This window comes from Schistocerca nitens, chromosome 6 (assembly GCF_023898315.1).
Source record: "Schistocerca nitens isolate TAMUIC-IGC-003100 chromosome 6, iqSchNite1.1, whole genome shotgun sequence".
Taxonomy (NCBI): domain Eukaryota; kingdom Metazoa; phylum Arthropoda; class Insecta; order Orthoptera; family Acrididae; genus Schistocerca; species Schistocerca nitens.
Window position 1 is genome coordinate 397,216,847 of NC_064619.1, and position 17,975 is coordinate 397,234,821.

The window sequence follows — 17,975 nt, forward strand, 5'->3', positions numbered from 1 at the left end:
TTTGCAGCGCCCGAGGTTAGCGTGACGGACGAGAAGGGTCACCTGGTGAGCGAGCGCTACTACAAGGAGGGCAGCGCCGTCGAGCTGACGTGCGTCGCGACGCGCCTGCAGGGCCCACACGAGGCCGTCGTCTGGCGACACGGCGACGCCACACTCACCACCGGCGTCAGGTTGGTACGGCTGCAGGACTGCTGCTTTCTTATATCGATATTACTGTAGTCACTATGTATAAATCCATCATCAGAGTGTATAAGGTACTTGACAGGTCGACTATACATCATAAGTGTAAAAAGTTTTCGATGGCGTCGAGCCACAGTCATGCAGTAGTCATAGGTGTAAAAAACTGGTGTGGAACGTCTTACGCTTCCTTGTCATACTACACTGAAAAGAAACTCGTACACCTGCCTAATATAGTTTAGGCCCCCATCGAGTATGCAGAATTGCCACAACTCGTCGTGGCGTGGACTCAATTAATGTCTGAAGTAGTGCTGGACTGAACTGACACGAATCTTTCAGGGCTGCCCATAAATCCGTAAGAGTACCAGGGGGTGAAGACCTCTTCTGAACACCACTTTGCAAGGCATCCGGTATAAGCTTAATAGTGGTCGTGTCTGGGGAGTTTGGTGGCCAGCGGAAGTGTTTAAACTCAGAAGAGTGTTCCTGGAGCCGCTCTGTAGCTATTTTGGATTTGCGGGATGTCGCATTGTCCTGCTGTAATTGCCCAGTTTCGTCAGAATGCGCAATAGACGTGAATGGATGCAGGTTATCAGACAGGATGCTTACGTACATGCTAACTGTCAGAGTCGTATCCAGACGTATCATGGGTCCCATATCACTGCAACTGCACACGCCTCGCATCGTTACAGAGCGTCCATCAGCTTCAACAGTCCCCTGCTGACATGCAGGGTCCGTAGACTCATGAGGTTGTCTCCATACCCGTACACGTCCCACGCTCGATATTATTTGAAACGAGACTCGTACGACCAGGTAACATGTTTCCAATCATCAACTGTCCAACGAGGCAACATGTTTTCAGTCATCAACAGTCCAATGTTGGGCCCAGGTGAGGCGTAAAGCTTTATGTTGAGGAGTCATCAAGGGTACACGAGTGGGCCTTCGGCTCCGAAAGCCCATATCGATGTAGTTCCGTTGAATGGTTAGCACGCTGACACTTGTTGATGGCCCAACATTGAAATCTGCTGCAATTTGAGGAAGGGTTGCGCTTAGGTGACGCTGAACGATTCTCTTCAATCGTCGTTGGTAACGTTGTTGCAGGATCTTTTTCCGGCTGCAGCGTTGTCGGAGATTCAATATTTTGCCGGATTCCTGATATTCACGGTACACTTGTGAAATGGTCGTACGGTAAAATACCCACTTCATTGCTACCATGGGAGTTCTGTGTCGCATCGCTCCAGCGCCGAATATAACACAACGTTCAAACTCACTTAAATCTTGATTGAATACGCATGGCTATACCAGTTTCTTTGGAACTTCAGTATGTAATAAACACAAATTTCACTGAACGCACCATCATATACCGCAGACTATTTGTTTAAAACTAATAGCTAACAGTATTGTACACTTTCGTGGTAGCGAGTAAATGGATTTGGTAACGTCCTTCTAGTTGTAGCGTCCTGTGTTGGATGACCTCTACAGTGCTAGCGATGAATTAAGGTGGTTGGTTGATGTCAGGAAGATGACAGATGGTTTCTCAGACACTGACCAACAGAAGTCACACAATTTGTTAGAAAATAAACTGCAGCGCTCGAAGTGACGCTCTGCGACGGAAACGCCATCCTAATACAGCAGTTGGCCCACGGCCTGCTGTGACTCCAGCAGCTCAGCAAGAACAGTGACATGAGTTGTGTGTGGCAGCGAGTGTGCTATCGGAGGCCAGCTTTCCAACTGAGGGCGGGATGCACCGGAGGACACGGAACACCGCCATGGGCGTTGTGGAGTAAGACAGCCCTCCGCAGGAGAGCGCCCAAACGTACGACCGATCGCGTATGGAAACAGTATGCCCGGACCGGTAGAGGTGGTCAAGCGGCTGGGCCACCCTGGTCTCAAACCGCTGTCCTCCTGTGCATAAGACTGGTAGCAACTGGAAGTTGGCCTGCAGGTGACACACTGGCTGGAAGTCGCTTAGTTTGTAGCATAGGACTTGAGCCAGCAGCAGGGCCGCACTTAATGGAGGCCAGGTCTCGTGTTAGCTTCTCGTACAACCACATCGCTTGTGGACTTCCATAGATTTATTCTCATGGTTGGTGGGTGCCAGACTGTGACCTCCTTGATTAAAATTAGGTTAATTTTTTTAAATAAACCTGGCTTGGTTGGTACAGGTTTTACCCATAACTGTTGTATAAAGTAACTGGGCCATCTAGACCGCGGTGTCTTTGCCTTTCTGCTCCATCGACATTACTTACGCTCCTGGTCCCTCCGCTTGGTGACGACATGAGGTAACCACTCCGACGCTTCGGCTGTTGTGCTCAGCCATATTATTGATCTGATTCTCTGGATTTTTGAGTTAACCTAGGGAGGTGACTTAATTTTACCGAAACGCACAAAGTACCTTATTTGTAGCGCAATGTAGTAAACTAGTGTGTATGCGTGCTGCTCATTCTGAGGTATCTGTTGGCGAAACATCCACTTATAAATGTTCGTATCATGTACATTTTGGTCTATACTTGCTAAGTGGATGTGTCAAGATCCATATGCGCGCTTGAAACCGAACTAAAGATAGAAAGGAACCATCAATGATAAATAAAGTACATGTATTAAACTACAGTGCACCTAAAATAAGTCTAAACATCATATGGACGAATATTCCTGAAAAGTACTGAGACCTTAATGAGCGCGGGGACGAGGATGCTTACAAGCGTGCGAAATGGTGTCCACTGCACCGACCGTGTGCCACATACCATTGGTCTTGCTTTGTTGATATCTTGCTGGTAACAGGCAGCTAGTAGAATTGATGATTTCTCCAGTGAATACGTTCCTGAACAACATATCATCGTCTGCAATTTCACGTATGTAGATTGCCGTGCTACTGACCTGCCCGTGCGACTGCTACGGTCGCAGGTTAGAATCCTGCCTCGGGCATGGATGTGTGTGATGTCCTTAGGTTAGTTAGGTTTAAGTAGTTCTAAGTTCTAGGGGACTGATGACCACAGCAGTTGAGTCCCATAGTGCTCGGAGCCATTTGAACCATTTGAACTGACCTGCGAAATGAACCTCAGTTCTTAATCAAAGAGTCATTGTACTTACATCTGATGCGAATTTTTCATGATTACCCATTTTGTCAAGTTTCATTACAGTACCTTAGGTTAAAACCGGTATTTCCATTCGGTAATTTGTCTTTGACGAGCTGGAGCTGTGATTTAAATTGACATTTTATGTAGATGTAACCAAACGCTTTTTTTTTCATTTCATGAGTTATTCTACCACTAACTGGTGTCGAGTCATTGCAGGCAATCAGTCTACAAGGGAGATTGCTGGCAAAAGACTCATGCTACGCATAATAGACTTGTACCAAATAAGACAACAGAGGTTATTAATGTGTAAGCGAAGTATCACACAGATAGTCATAGGTGTCTTTAGCCTGTGTGGGAATGTCACGAAAGTTCTGAAGAAACTAAACTGGCAGACCCCTGGAGATACACGCGAAATATTCCGAGGATACCTATAAAATTTCAAGAAGGCAATTCAGTTGATGAATCTAGGAATATGCTGCTATCGCATATGTATCATTCCAGCAAGGATCGCGCGGATAAGACTAAATTAATTATGAGGGGTCCACTTGTACGTGGAGCCCGATTTTTGAATATATTTCACGAAAAATGAGATGTAATGGTTAGCACATGTAGAGAAGATTGTATCTTTGACACCACCGAACCAAAGATGTATTCTGAGGGGCAGAACCGATTGTAAGTAGGCGCGTGCGGAGTGCAGTAGCAGTTGCCGTTGCACTCTGTTAAAGGTAGGATGCAAGACTGTAAGCTAGTGGCTAGCTGTGAGTCTTAAGCTATTGTATATTTAGTTTTAAGTATGCAGCAACGCAATGTGGCTTTTGCTAATTTTATAGTACTGACCCTTGAATGTAGGAACCAAATATTTGCCATGAGATTTAATGTATAGATTGACTTCGAATGCCCGATTTGTAATATTTTGTGTGTTTTGTAATCCTGATACAGACAAGTTAAACTTTGGAAACTATTTTGTCAAACAATGTCAGACCATTTGTCAAGTAACATCCAAGTACTGTTAAGTGAGAATTGTAGAACAGTTGAGAAGTACACTGATATTGAAGTTAATGTAAAACGTTTCATATTTGATTTTTTGAAGGAGAAACTTTATTCTGAATACAATTCTCGAAATGAAGAGTAAGGTCTTAGCATATCCTGTTATTAATACCTCATCCTCAACCATGTCGTGTGACATTCTTTGTATGAAGCCATTTTACGGCTGGAATTGCACTCGCTGAGCGAAGTTTGAATATTTTGTATGCCTACTGTGGAGAGAACAGAACAGAAAGACTACATCCGTTCTTACTCAAGAGCTGAGAGAAATGCATTTCATTGTTTATTTGCATAGGGAATTTTATCAGTTTATTGCACAGGGCCATAGAACTCGGCGCTCACGAAATTGAGTAGATTTCAGTGGGATTGATTTAATTGCAGGCAGTACATAGTGGTTATCCAGATTTAGTTGTTTAATTTTTCTTTGGATTACAGTAAAACTGATTAAGCACACCATTTGCTCAACAACATGTCACATAGCAAATTTGGATAACACAAAGTTATTTTCAACGAACGTTTCATAATGATAGCGCGAACAGAGCCGTTCAAGCAGTCCTTCTTGTCGCGCTCCATACTTGACTGGAAAAGGAAGGCGTAATAACTGATACAACAGGGAGAAATCTCTGCTATGCACCACATTAGTTTTCAGAGTATGGTTGTAGATCCAGATCATCTGACGGAGGTGTTATAGGAGCATTATTATGTGTGCCATGTGCAAGCAGACGTAACAATGGCTAAAATAATGACTATTCCGGCGCAAATTACCGAAATGTGTGTGAAACGAAAAGATCGTTATGTTTCAGCGTACGTGCGTTCTATGGCGCCTTGGTATCAATGACAAATCCATTCCTCCTATAATGTACATATCAGACAACTTAAACACACACACACACACACACACACACACACACACAAAATTCGATAAAAGTATCAGGGTATGTGGTCCCATCGTCAGTATGTAGAATTCTCCACTGTTGCTAATTTACTTCTTTAGGAAGTACAAAGTGTATGAGCCAGCTAGATATTATACTTTTCCACAGCACGATCTTTGGCACGAAATACATTGAATTACAGAATATTACATTTACTAAAAAATAAGTACAAGATGACACTGAAACTGTTGCTGTGTCGATACGTTGTCAATATTCATGTAATAACCCCAAAAAAGTTAAATATAAACGAATAAACAGTAGTATTCATTACATAAATAAAGAGTGAACGAGTTACTGGCATATGTGGCTGACCGGTGACCTGAGAAGCGTAGCAGTGTAGGTTGATTCAGCTTTTGAGTTTGGAAACATGGGAATATAAAATAATAAAGTAAGAAACACGTGCAACTAAAGTAACTGAGTGGAATAATTCTTACTTAGTAACATGAACATTTAAATCTGTAACTGAGATACATAAATGGCCAAATAAAATACACTCCTGGAAATTGAAATAAGAACACCGTGAATTCATTGTCCCAGGAAGGGGAAACTTTATTGACACATTCCTGGGGTCAGATACATCACATGATCACACTGACAGAACCACAGGCACATAGACACAGGCAACAGAGCATGCACAATGTCGGCACTAGTACAGTGTATATCCACCTTTCGCAGCAATGCAGGCTGCTATTCTCCCATGGAGACGATCGTAGAGATGCTGGATGTAGTCCTGTGGAACGGCTTGCCATGCCATTTCCACCTGGCGCCTCAGTTGGACCAGCGTTCGTGCTGGACGTGCAGACCGCGTGAGACGACGCTTCATCCAGTCCCAAACATGCTCAATGGGGGACAGATCCGGAGATCTTGCTGGCCAGGGTAGTTGACTTACACCTTCTAGAGCACGTTGGGTGGCACGGGATACATGCGGACGTGCATTGTCCTGTTGGAACAGCAAGTTCCCTTGCCGGTCTAGGAATGGTAGAACGATGGGTTCGATGACGGTTTGGATGTACCGTGCACTATTCAGTGTCCCCTCGACGATCACCAGTGGTGTACGGCCAGTGTAGGAGATGGCTCCCCACACCATGATGCCGGGTGTTGGCCCTGTGTGCCTCGGTCGTATGCAGTCCTGACTGTGGCGCTCACCTGCACGGCGCCAAACACGCATACCACCATCATTGGCACCAAGGCAGAAGCGACTCTCATCGCTGAAGACGACACGTCTCCATTCGTCCCTTCATTCACGCCTGTCGCGACACCACTGGAGGCGGGCTGCACGATGTTGGGGCGTGAGCGGAAGACGGCATAACGGTGTGCGGGACCGTAGCCCAGCTTCATGGAGACGGTTGCGGATGGTCCTCGCCGATACCCCAGGAGCAACAGTGTCCCTAATTTGCTGGGAAGTGGCGGTGCGGTCCCCTACGGCACTGCGTAGGATCCTACGGTCTTGGCGTGCATCCGTGCGTCGCTGCGGTCCGGTCCCAGGTCGACGGGCACGTGCACCTTCCGCCGACCACTGGCGACAACATCGATGTACTGTGGAGACCTCACGCCCCACGTGTTGAGCAATTCGGCGGTACGTCCACCCGGCCTCCCGCATGCCCACTATACGCCCTCGCTCAAAGTCCGTCAACTGCACATACGGTTCACGTCCACGCTGTCGCGGCATGCTACCAATGTTAAAGACTGCGATGGAGCTCCGTATGCCACGGCAAACTGGCTGACACTGACGGCGGCGGTGCACAAATGCTGCGCAGCTAGCGCCATTCGACGGCCAACACCGCGGTTCCTGGTGTGTCCGCTGTGCCGTGCGTGTGATCATTGCTTGTACAGCCCTCTCGCAGTGTCTGGAGCAAGTATGGTGGGTCTGACACACCGGTGTCAATGTGTTCTTTTTTCCATTTCCAGGAGTGTATTTATATGCATGAATACTGGACACAAGTGAATACTGTAGACTGTACATGTGTCCATATGTGGGCAATGTATAAGTAATATGGATTAAAAATGTACGTACATATGTCTTTCAGTGTTCGTTTCTCCCTCCCATGTTTGTCTGTAACTCTTGCATTCTTTTATGTAGTTGGAGGTTCAGTATTGACTGGGTATCAGAATTAAAATGTCAGAGTATGAAATATTATTCCTTTGTAGTAACTAACCATGAATCAACCAGAAGAAAAGAAAACCAAGATCTTACAAATACAAATATTAATCGTCAAAAATGTCAAAGATAGCTGGATTAATAATGAATGTGGAACATGTGCGTGACGAATTCCTGATGCCTTTCGACGCCGAAATACCATTTATTTGAGTTGTGTTAGGTGGATTAACCATGCTCAGAGTTTCTCATTGTACATTAGTAATGTCATAATTCCCAAATCTTCCCAAACCTCAGTCTAAGTGTTGAAGACGATGATCCCTAACGAATAGAGAGTGAAACTGCAGAGGGGAGTGAACATCAAAGATAAATCGTGCGTTTTGTCAGACACTAAAGTGAATCCATTTCCTTCGAGCTATTTGTACATTTGTTTTTGAACACAGTATTGCGAAAACTATCACCGGTTGTAGCCCTAATATGCTCATGGCAGACCACAGTAAAAATTAACGACATAAAAAATACGAAGTTTTGCGACATGGTTGGAACAGTTGGTGTTCATAACACGAATTAACTTCCAAAAAAAGGTGAAGTAAGATATCCAACCCTGAAACCAAAACTTATAAACATGTAGTATGTAGAACAGAAGGAAAAATTCTGATATATAGCTAAGGGAAAAAAAAGGAGTTAAATTTTTGGAGAGCGTTAGTTAAAGACATAGTGAAAGATTTACTCTGAGGTGACAAAAGGCATGGGATACCTCCTAATATCGTGTCGGATGTCTTTTCGCCCGGCATAGTGCTGCAACTCGTGTTGGCATGAGCTCGGAAAGCCATTAGAAGTGTCCTGCAGAAATATTGAGTCAAGTTGTCACTCTAGCCATCCATAACTGACAAAGTATTGCCGGTGCAGGACTCTGAGTAAGAAACTTACCTCTCGGGTACTTCCCATGTATGTTGCCGCGTCGGGTAGCCGCGCGGTCTAGGGCGCATTGTAACGGTCCGTGCGGCTCTCCCTATCGGAGGTTCGAGTCCACCCTCGGGCATGGGTGTGTGTGTTGTCCATAGCGTAAGTTAGATTAAGTAGTGAGTAGGCTTAGAGACCGATGCCCTAAGCAGTTTGGGCCCATAAGACGGGATTCATATCAGACGATCTGGTTGGCCAAATCATTCGTTCGAAGTGTCGAGAATGTTCTTCAATCCAGTCGCTAACAATTGTGGGCTGGTGACATGGCGCATTCCCATCCACAAAAATTCTATCGTTGTTTGGCAACGTGAAGTCCATGAAAGGCCGCAAATGGTTTCCAAGTAGTAGACGATAACCATGTTCAGTCAATGATTCGTCCAGTAAGATCAGTGAACCCAAACGATTCCACGTAAACAAACCCAACACCACTGTGAAGCCACCACTAGCTTGCACAGTGGCTTGTTGACAACTTGGGTTCATGGCCTTGTGTGGCCTGCCCCACACTCGAAACCGACCATCAGGTCTTACAACGTGAATTCGGGACCCATCGGACCAGGCCACCGTTTCCCAGTCGTCTAGGGTCCAACCGATATGGCCACAAGCCCAGTAGAGGCACTGAAGGCAATGTCGTGCTGTTAGGAAAGCTAGTCGCGTCTGTCGTCTTCTGCCATACCCCATTAACGTCAAAGTTCGTCACACTGTCTTCACGGGTACATTTTTCCCACATTGATTTCTGCGGTTAATTCACGCAGTGTCTCTTGTCTGTTAGCACTGACAACTCTAGTCAAATGCCGCTACTCTCGGTCGTTAAGTGATGGACTCTCCCCACAACGTGGTCTGTGGTGAGAGGTAACGCCTGAACTTTGGTATTCTCGGTACAAGCTTGAGACTATCTATTTCGGAATAATGAATTCCCCAACGATTTCCGAAATGAAATGTCCCATGCGTCTAGCTTCAGCTATCATTCGACATTCAAAGTCAGATAATTCCTGTCCTGCAGCCACAATTCCATCGGAGACCGTTTAACATTAATTAAATGAATACAAATGATAGCTAAACCAATGATGTGCTCTCTTACATGTTGTGTACCCGATAACACTGTCATCTGTAAAAGTGCATATCGCTATCCCATGACCTCTGTTCAAATGGCTCTGAGTACTATGGGACTCAACTGCTGAGGTCATTAGTCCCCTAGAACTTAGAACTAGTTAAACCTAAGGACATCACACACATCCATGCCCGAGGCAGGATTCGAACCTGCGACCGTAGCGGTCTCGCGGCTCCAGACTGCAGCGCCAGAACCGCGCGGCCACTTCGGCCGGCGCATGACCTCTGTCACCTACCTGAATACCATTACACCATCATGTATAAAATAAACTCTCTAGGATTAATACTACTAGCGGAGGAATTACCGGGAACATAAAATTAAAGAAAATGAAAAGAAATTTAAAGTTTAAAAGAAAAGGCACTGTCCATACCAGCAGCATTGCATGGAAACAATATGGGAGTACACTTCAGGAATGAGAAAAGAGATTCTGTGACGTGGCATGAGAATTCTTTTGCCGGCCGCGGTGGTCTAGCAGTTCTGGCGCTGCAGTGCGGAACCGCGGGACTGCTACGGTCGCAGGTTCGAATCCTGCCTCGGGCATGGGTGTGTGTGATGTCCTTAGGTTAGTTAGGTTTAAGTAGTTCTAAGTTCTAGGGGACTTATGACCTAAGATGTTGAGTCCCATAGTGCTCAGAGCCATTTGAACCATTTTAGAATTCTTAGTTGTTAAAGTACTGCCAAGTCAAACAGTACACTCATGCCGCCAATATGATACGAAATATTGTCATGCCAGAATCAATAATAAAACTTTTCGTATGGCGTAAAAGTATAAACTACACACATCAAACAAAGTTTTGCATCACCCCAGTTTCCAGAACTTATGAAGATAGACGTTGACTGTGGGTATTGTATCACACACATAGTCCCTATGACTGTTCATAGATGTCACAAACCTGCCAAAAGATGTAAACAGCCATCCATGAGTAGTGGCGGAGGGGGTCCGACAGCCAATGAGTTCCGGTCATTCCACCACGAAGTAGGTACACGGCTCGTGTTATCTGTAATAAACCATGCCCAGACGGTCAATACAGTGGTTTCATCGCGTCCCCATTGTTCAAAAATGGTTCAAACGTCTCTGAGCACTGTTGTTGTTGTTGTTGTGGTCTTCAGTCCTGAGACTGGTTTGATGCAGCTCTCCATGCTACTCTATCCTGCGCAAGCTTCTTCATCTCCCAGTACCTACTGCAACCTACATCCTTCTGAATCTGCTTAGTGTATTGATCTCTTGGTCTCCATCTACGATTTTTACCCTCCACGCTGCCCTCCAATGCTAAATTTGTGATCCCTTGATGCCTCAAAACATGTCCTGCCAACCGATCCCTTCTTCTAGTCAAGTTGTGCCACAAACTTCTCTTCTCCCCAATCCTATTCGATACCTCCTCATTAGTTACGTGATCTACCCATCTTATCTTCAGCATTCTTCTGTAGCACCACATTTCGAAAGCTTCTATTCTCTTCTTGTCCAAACTGGTTATCGTCCATGTTTCACTTCCATACATGGCTACACTCCATACAAATACTTTCAGAAACGACTTCCTGACACTTAAATCTATACTCGATGTTAACAAATTTCTCTTCTTCAGAAACGATTTCCTTGCCATTGCCAGTCTACATTTTATATCCTCTCTACTTCGACCATCATCAGTTATTTTACTCCCTAAATAGCAAAACTCCTTTACTACTTTAAGTGTCTCATTTCCTAATCTAATCCCCTCGGCATCACCCGATTTAATTTGACTACATTCCATTATCCTCGTTTTGCTTTTGTTCATGTTCATCTTATATCCTCCTTTCAAGACACTGTCCATTCCGTTCAACTGCTCTTCCAAGTCCTTTGCTGTCTCTGATAGAATTACAATGTCATCGGCGAACCTCAAAGTTTTTACTTCTTCTCCATGAATTTTAATACCTACTCCGAATTTTTCTTTTGTTTCCTTTACTGCTTGCTCAATATACAGATTGAATAACATCGGGGAGAGGCTACAACCCTGTCTCACTCCTTTCCCAACCACTGCTTCCCTTTCATGCCCCTCGACTCTTATAACTGCCATCTGGTTTCTGTACAAATTGTAAATAGCCTTTCGCTCCCTGTATTTTACCGCTGCCACCTTCAGAATTTGAAAGAGAGTATTCCAGTTAACGTTGTCAAAAGCTTTCTCTAAGTCTACAAATGCTAGAAACATAGGTTTACCTTTTCTTAATCTTTCTTCTAAGATAAGTCGTAAGGTTAGTATTGCCTCACGTGTTCCAACATTTCTACGGAATCCAAACTGATCTTCCCCGAGGTCCGCACTATGGGACTTAAATTCTGAGGTCATCAGTCCCATAGAACTTAGAACTACTTAAACCTAATTAACCTAAGGACATCACACACATCCATACCCGAGGCAGGATTCGAACCTGCGACCGTAGAGGTCGCGCGGTTCCAGACTGTAGCGCCTAGAACCACTCGGCTACCCCGGCCGGCGTCCGCATTCTTACTTTGTGCCAAGAAGGGCTCTCAACAAGGGAAGTGTCCAGGCATCTCAGAGGTGAACCAAAGCCATGTTGTTCGGACATGGAGGAGATACAGAGAGATGGAAACTGTCGATGACATGACTCGCTTAAGGCCGCCCAAGGGCTACTACTGCAGCAGATGACCGCTACCTATGGATGATGGCTCGGTGGAACCCTGACAGCAACGCCACCATATTGAATAATGCTTTTCGTGCAGCCACAGGGCGTCACGTTACGACGCAAAATGTGCGCAATAGGTCACTCCCGACGTCCATGGCGAGCATGCAGAATGGACTGCTCAGGATTGGAATCACGTTCTCTTCACCGATGAGTGTCGCATATGCCTTCAACCAGACAATCGTCAGAGACGTGTTTGGAGGCAGCCCGGTCAGGCTGAACGCCTTAGACACACTGTCCAGCGAGTGCAGCAAGGTGGAGGTTCCCTGCGGTTTTGGGTGGCATTATGTGGGGGGGCCTAAGTACGCAGTTGGTGGTCATTTAGGCCGCGGTAACAGCTGTACGATACTTGAATTCCATCCTAGGACCGATAGTGCAATCGTATCGGCAGCATATTGGCGAGCCATTCGTCTCATGGACGACAATTCGCGCCCCATCGTGCTCATCTTGTGAATGACTTCCTTCAGGATAACGACATCGCTCGACTAGAGTGGCCAGCATGTTCTCCAGACATGAACCTTATCGAACATGCCTGGGATAGATTGAAAAGGGCTGTTTATGGACGACGTGACCCACCAACTACTCTCAGTGGTCCACGCCGAATCGCCGTTGAGAAGTGGGACAATCTGGACGAATAGTGCCTTGATGAACTTGTGGACAGTATGCCACTATGAATACAGGCATGCATCAGTGCAAGAGGACGTGCTGTTAAGTATTAGAGGTACCGTTGTGTACAGCAATCTCGACCACAGCTTCTGAAGGTCTCGCAGTATGGTATGAGCAATAAAAAGGGCGGAAATGATGTTTATTTTGATCTCTATTCCAATTTTCTGTACAGGTTCCGGAAGTCTCGGAACCGAGGTGATGTAAAACTTTTCTTTGTGTGTATAAAGAACCTCACTGATCTACACTTAATCATCACAAATATCTGGATACAATATTGTAAGGTATTCGGTGCTTGTCACTATCTAGGCTCTCGGAAAATAATGTTTTCTACATTCAAGGATATACCGTATTAGGAGAAGAAAATTCTGTAACTGTCCATTAGGACATAGTATTTGATGGAAGTAAACCCTAAACTATGATGAATTTGGATCAGATGAAAATCTAAACACAAGAATGACGAAAACTATGTGTAATGACGATATAACAAAGTAAATGCTTCTATACTTACTAGTCTGGGGTAGGAACAGGCAAGTCATTGATTAGAGGAAGGGAGCAGATGAGGGACGACAGGCAGGTCTTAAGAGATCACTTAGGAACTTCATGTTACTAATAGGAATCGTGAGGTCCAAAATCGAAGGGGAGCTGATAAATGAGGACGATATTTGCGTACTCATTACATAAAGCACTTTTTTACTCATTTTCACAGGGCTAGATATTCAGCATGGGTGCTGGGCACATTCCACATGGACGATAGCTGTGGGTGTGCTTGTTATGCCTGACGATGTGACGAAATTGTTCTCTCTAGTCACGTGCTCGACTCAAGTCCCAAGTATTAATTATAGCCCTCAGGTCTAAAAATTGTTGATTCCTTAACTTCCGTCTGCTTCAGTGTTACGAAATTTTAATTTTCTTGTTACTTTTATGTTTCCTGCTGTAGCTCTGGTTGAAGGTCATTATATTCAATGTAGCGGGTCGAGATTTTGTGACACTAGTTATTGATTGTCAATGACAGACGGGAGCAAAGGTCATTCATTATTTATACAAGGATGGCGGGAGGGACAGTGACACTTTGTGGGCAGTGGTTGCACTATTACGCATTTATTGACACATGAGACCCTTTGAAAAACCATTCTGTTTTAACTCGGTCAATTCCTTGCGGCACCGGTGCGGCGCGGAACCGTAGCGTGCAGATTCCAGTGACAGCTGAAGCGGAGACGGCTCGTGTGGCAAAATGGTTCAAATGTCTCTAATCACGATGGGACTTAACATCTAAGGTCATTAGTCCCCTTGACTTAGAGCTTCTTAAACGTAACTAACCTAAGGACATGACACACATCCATACCCGATGCAGGATTCGAACATACAACCGTAGCAGCAGCGTGATTCTGGATTAAAGCGCGTAGAACCACTCAGTCACAGCGGCCGGCGTTCGCGTTGCAGCGGAGCGCCAGACGGGCCGTTCTCCATTCAGTACCGTACCCGTGAACCGCTGCGATGACGGCGCGGTCTTCTCCTTGTGAATTCGGTCATTGCGTTATTGACAAGCGGCTACGGCGTGGTGCTGATTGCTCTATCCCGGAATCGAACCAGCGAACCTCAGGTTCGGCGTCTTATGGCGGAGTTCATCCACTTCTAAGTTCACAGGTGACCCATCTGGTGAGGCCGCCGTCCTTTCGCCCTCACCAGCCACCTGGGTAAGTACCACACTAACTTCTTTCTGGTAACATCTGGGTTGGCGAAGCACCGAGCAGTTTATCGGCTAAGTCGTTGAAGCAACGTATGACGTCCGCTGCCTACCATCGGTCCGACGTATCTTCGTCTCTTCTTTCTCCCCTCAAAGGACCAGATTATGCCCGTTTGTAGTAGGGATTTATTAGGTGTTCCCGACAATGTCGCGAAGTTTCCAGAGCGGCATCTGACTCGTCGGTCCTTGATCCATGCCTCTCACCTTGGGCAGAAATGTGACCAATGGCGACACACGTGCCGGCTTTCCTTGCTTTACCCCTATACTGACGTGGCCGGGCATCGCCATATCGTCCTCCTCCACATCGTCAGTTAAGTCACTCATGTGAGTTGAGTATTATGACAGTTCCTGGAGCATTGGCCGCATATGTGCGATCTGCGCTGGTCGTTGTTCACCTTGGACGCATTGCCCATTTTCTCCGTCGTTGACCTGATGGAGTACCGACTTCTGCTGTGCGTACTCCACTGGTCGTCAGCCTCCTTATTCGACTGCTGCCGCTTCCGTATATTGTGGCTTAACGTGTCAAAGTCTCTAAGATGTTCACCTGACTTATAATAAGTATTTACTTATTTTCCTGCCAGATCTCTGCTTTGAACAACCATAAATAACGCAAAATTACTATACACAATCATAAATAAGACATAATTATTATGCAGCTTACATCAAGAAGGTCAGTAATGTTTGCCAAAGAATACTATGTCTATCAGGTACACTGTGCATGATTATGACTTTCACGATATCACTCAGTGAACCTGAATGGAAAATATTTTTTACCGAATAATTTTACTTCCATGTGCAAAATTTTGTGTGTGCAATAATCAGGATGTACAATGACTTAGGTGAAATGATAAACACTGGCAGGCGACGTGGAGTAAAGAAATATATGTTATCAGTGTTGCAATCGGCACAAAACTTCATCAGTTTTCGTAACTAGGCGTTAATTTCTCGACAACTTTGATGTTCAAAACTGCAAACAGGTTTTGTCCTACAATGCGTTCTTCTCCACTATAAACATTCTCATTAATGCTCTTCTTTTCTTCGAAAGCGATGTTGGTTAGTGGTGAATATCAGCCAAGAACTTAAACACAGCAAGAGAGAGACACCTATCATCTACTAAATCTAAATCGGGATTCCTATTCGCACCACACTATAAATGTGTTTCGCTCTAATGAAATATTTAGTTTGTGGGTCTCTCGAATCGACGTCAACAAAATAGGTGAATGAAATAGTTTTGATGAGACTTACCAAGTATTTCATTGTTCGTTATCATTTTTGGTTTAGAACTTATGTAGTTGATTTTTGAAGGACTCTTGAGTATTTAAAGGCTTTGGAAGACGCCAATGGAGAGTTGTATTGGTGTTTTACGTCATAGTGCTCCACTACGAAAAAATACTTTTACAAGAAACATTGTAAATATAGCCACTTGTTGCCGCGTTTCTGGGGTACAAATGCAGTCACAGCTCTTTTAAACACATTGAATTTCTTTTTAATATAATCCATTATGGAGTCGAGGTAGCAGTTGTCGTTATACTGGTTATCACTGTTAGCATTCAACCGCGATTCTTATACATATATTTTAACAACGCGTTTCAAGAGACAATGCTCTCATCATCAGGTTGTAAAGTCTATGTTATGAAATTAAACGGACTAAAAAGACAAAATACCATCACAAATAGTTGGGAAGTCCATAGAGTAAAACAGAATTAAAAGTATATTGGACTGTGGGTCCTCGTCTTACATTGAAGTTGTTGACACAAGTCAATGGCCGTCCCATAGCTATCAGATATGCTGTATCACTGCGCCGGCTCGGGAGCTGTTGTGGACTGACGTGCCTAGGTGTTGTGGCGTGGTTACAGCCGTGTGCTTGACGGTAACGCTATGCTATTGGGCGCCTGATTTCCTTATTGCATTGGTCTGCCATCGTTAGCCTCTCGCAACTCCGTCAGTGACATGCTACAAGTTTAAAGTCGCATACCTGCCCTAAAATAATTCTAAAAACCCGCTAAAAAACCTCATTTCTTTAAAATTATCTTGTGCATTAGGATATTGCTTTTTTTCTTTTCATGGATACCTATCTCGAATTCGTCTAGTAAATCAAGTTTCCTCCCTTTCTTTTCTACATGCAATATTTCTACGTTGTCTTCTATTCTATTAAGGGGATGGTCTGTTTCATATATATGGTTCGCAACAGCTCATTTGTCATAATTTCCTAACCTGAACGCATCTTTATGTTCTTTATACCGGATCGCGAATGATCTTCCTGTCTACCCTATATATTTTGCATCACAAGTTCTGCACTGAATCTTATAAACTCCCGGTCTTTCAAACTTATTTCTCTTCTCGCCAACATCGTGCTTAAGGCTATACCTCACTATGTTATTAGTCTGAAAAGCTATTTTGACATCGTATGGCTTAAAAATATTTGCTACCTTTGGTTAGACTTTTCGTAGTATGGCATCGTGATAATTTTCACTTTCTCTCCATCAGGTTTATTCTTTTTGCACAAAAATTTCATAACATAGATTTTGCAACCTGATGATGAGAGCATTGTCTCTTGAAACGCGTTCTTAAAATATATGTGTAAGAATCGCGGTTGAATGCTAACAGTGATAACCACATAGAATTTCTCTGTGTGTGGTGTCTTTTTCTTTGGGACATGTGAGAAATAAATTTCGCTATTCGAGTTCCCGTAGCCACACAGATACATGACGAATTGAAATAAATTCTGACATCGGTTGTAGCTTGCAACTGAAATGAATTCAATCGCGACAAATTAAAAATTTTGCCCGGCTGATACTGAATCTCGATTTTCCGAATTACACGAGAGATCGCCTTGACCCCATCGGGTATCCCAGCGCGGTTTCCGTCCGACTCAAATACCCATCTCGTTACATAGGACTTACGTAGCGTCTCCTGTCCACCATACTCATTCCTCGCTTCACCTCGTAGGATTCCCATAAGAGAGTGCATCTGTCTGCAGTGATTCCATGGCCATCAAGCGCGTGCGGCCACACTCACGTGCACCCACACACACAATATATATATAGGGTGTTACAAAAAGGTACGGCCAAACTTTGAGGAAACATTCTTCACACACAAAGAAAGAAAATATGTTATGTGGACATGTGTCCGGAAACGCTTACTTTCCATGTTAGAGCTCATTTTATTACTTCTCTTCAAATCACATTAATCATGGAATGGAAACACACAGCAACAGAACGTACCAGCGTGACTTCAAACACTTTGTTACAGGAAATGTTCAAAATGTCCTCCGTTAGCGAGGATACATGCGTCGCATGGAATCCCTGTTGCGCTGATGCAACCCTGGAGAACGGCGTATTGTATCACAGCCATCCACAATACGAGCACGAAGAGTCTCTACATTTGGTACCGGGGTTGCGTAGACAAGAGCTTTCGAAGGCCCCCATAAATGAAAGTCAAGAGGGTTGAGGTCAGGAGAGCGTGGAGACCATGGAATTGGTCCGCCTCTAGAAATCCA

General features: G+C 44.6%; 1 protein-coding gene across 1 annotated transcript in view; it reads left to right on the forward strand.

Annotated features, from left to right (window-relative positions):
* LOC126263377 (uncharacterized) overlaps window positions 1-17,975 on the forward strand; it is a 292,477-nt gene that overhangs the window by 237,088 nt on the left and 37,414 nt on the right. The window contains exon 6 of the mRNA XM_049960469.1: window positions 8-170. Coding sequence (XP_049816426.1) covers window positions 8-170 — 163 coding nt within the window. The remainder of the gene's footprint in view (window positions 1-7; window positions 171-17,975) is intronic.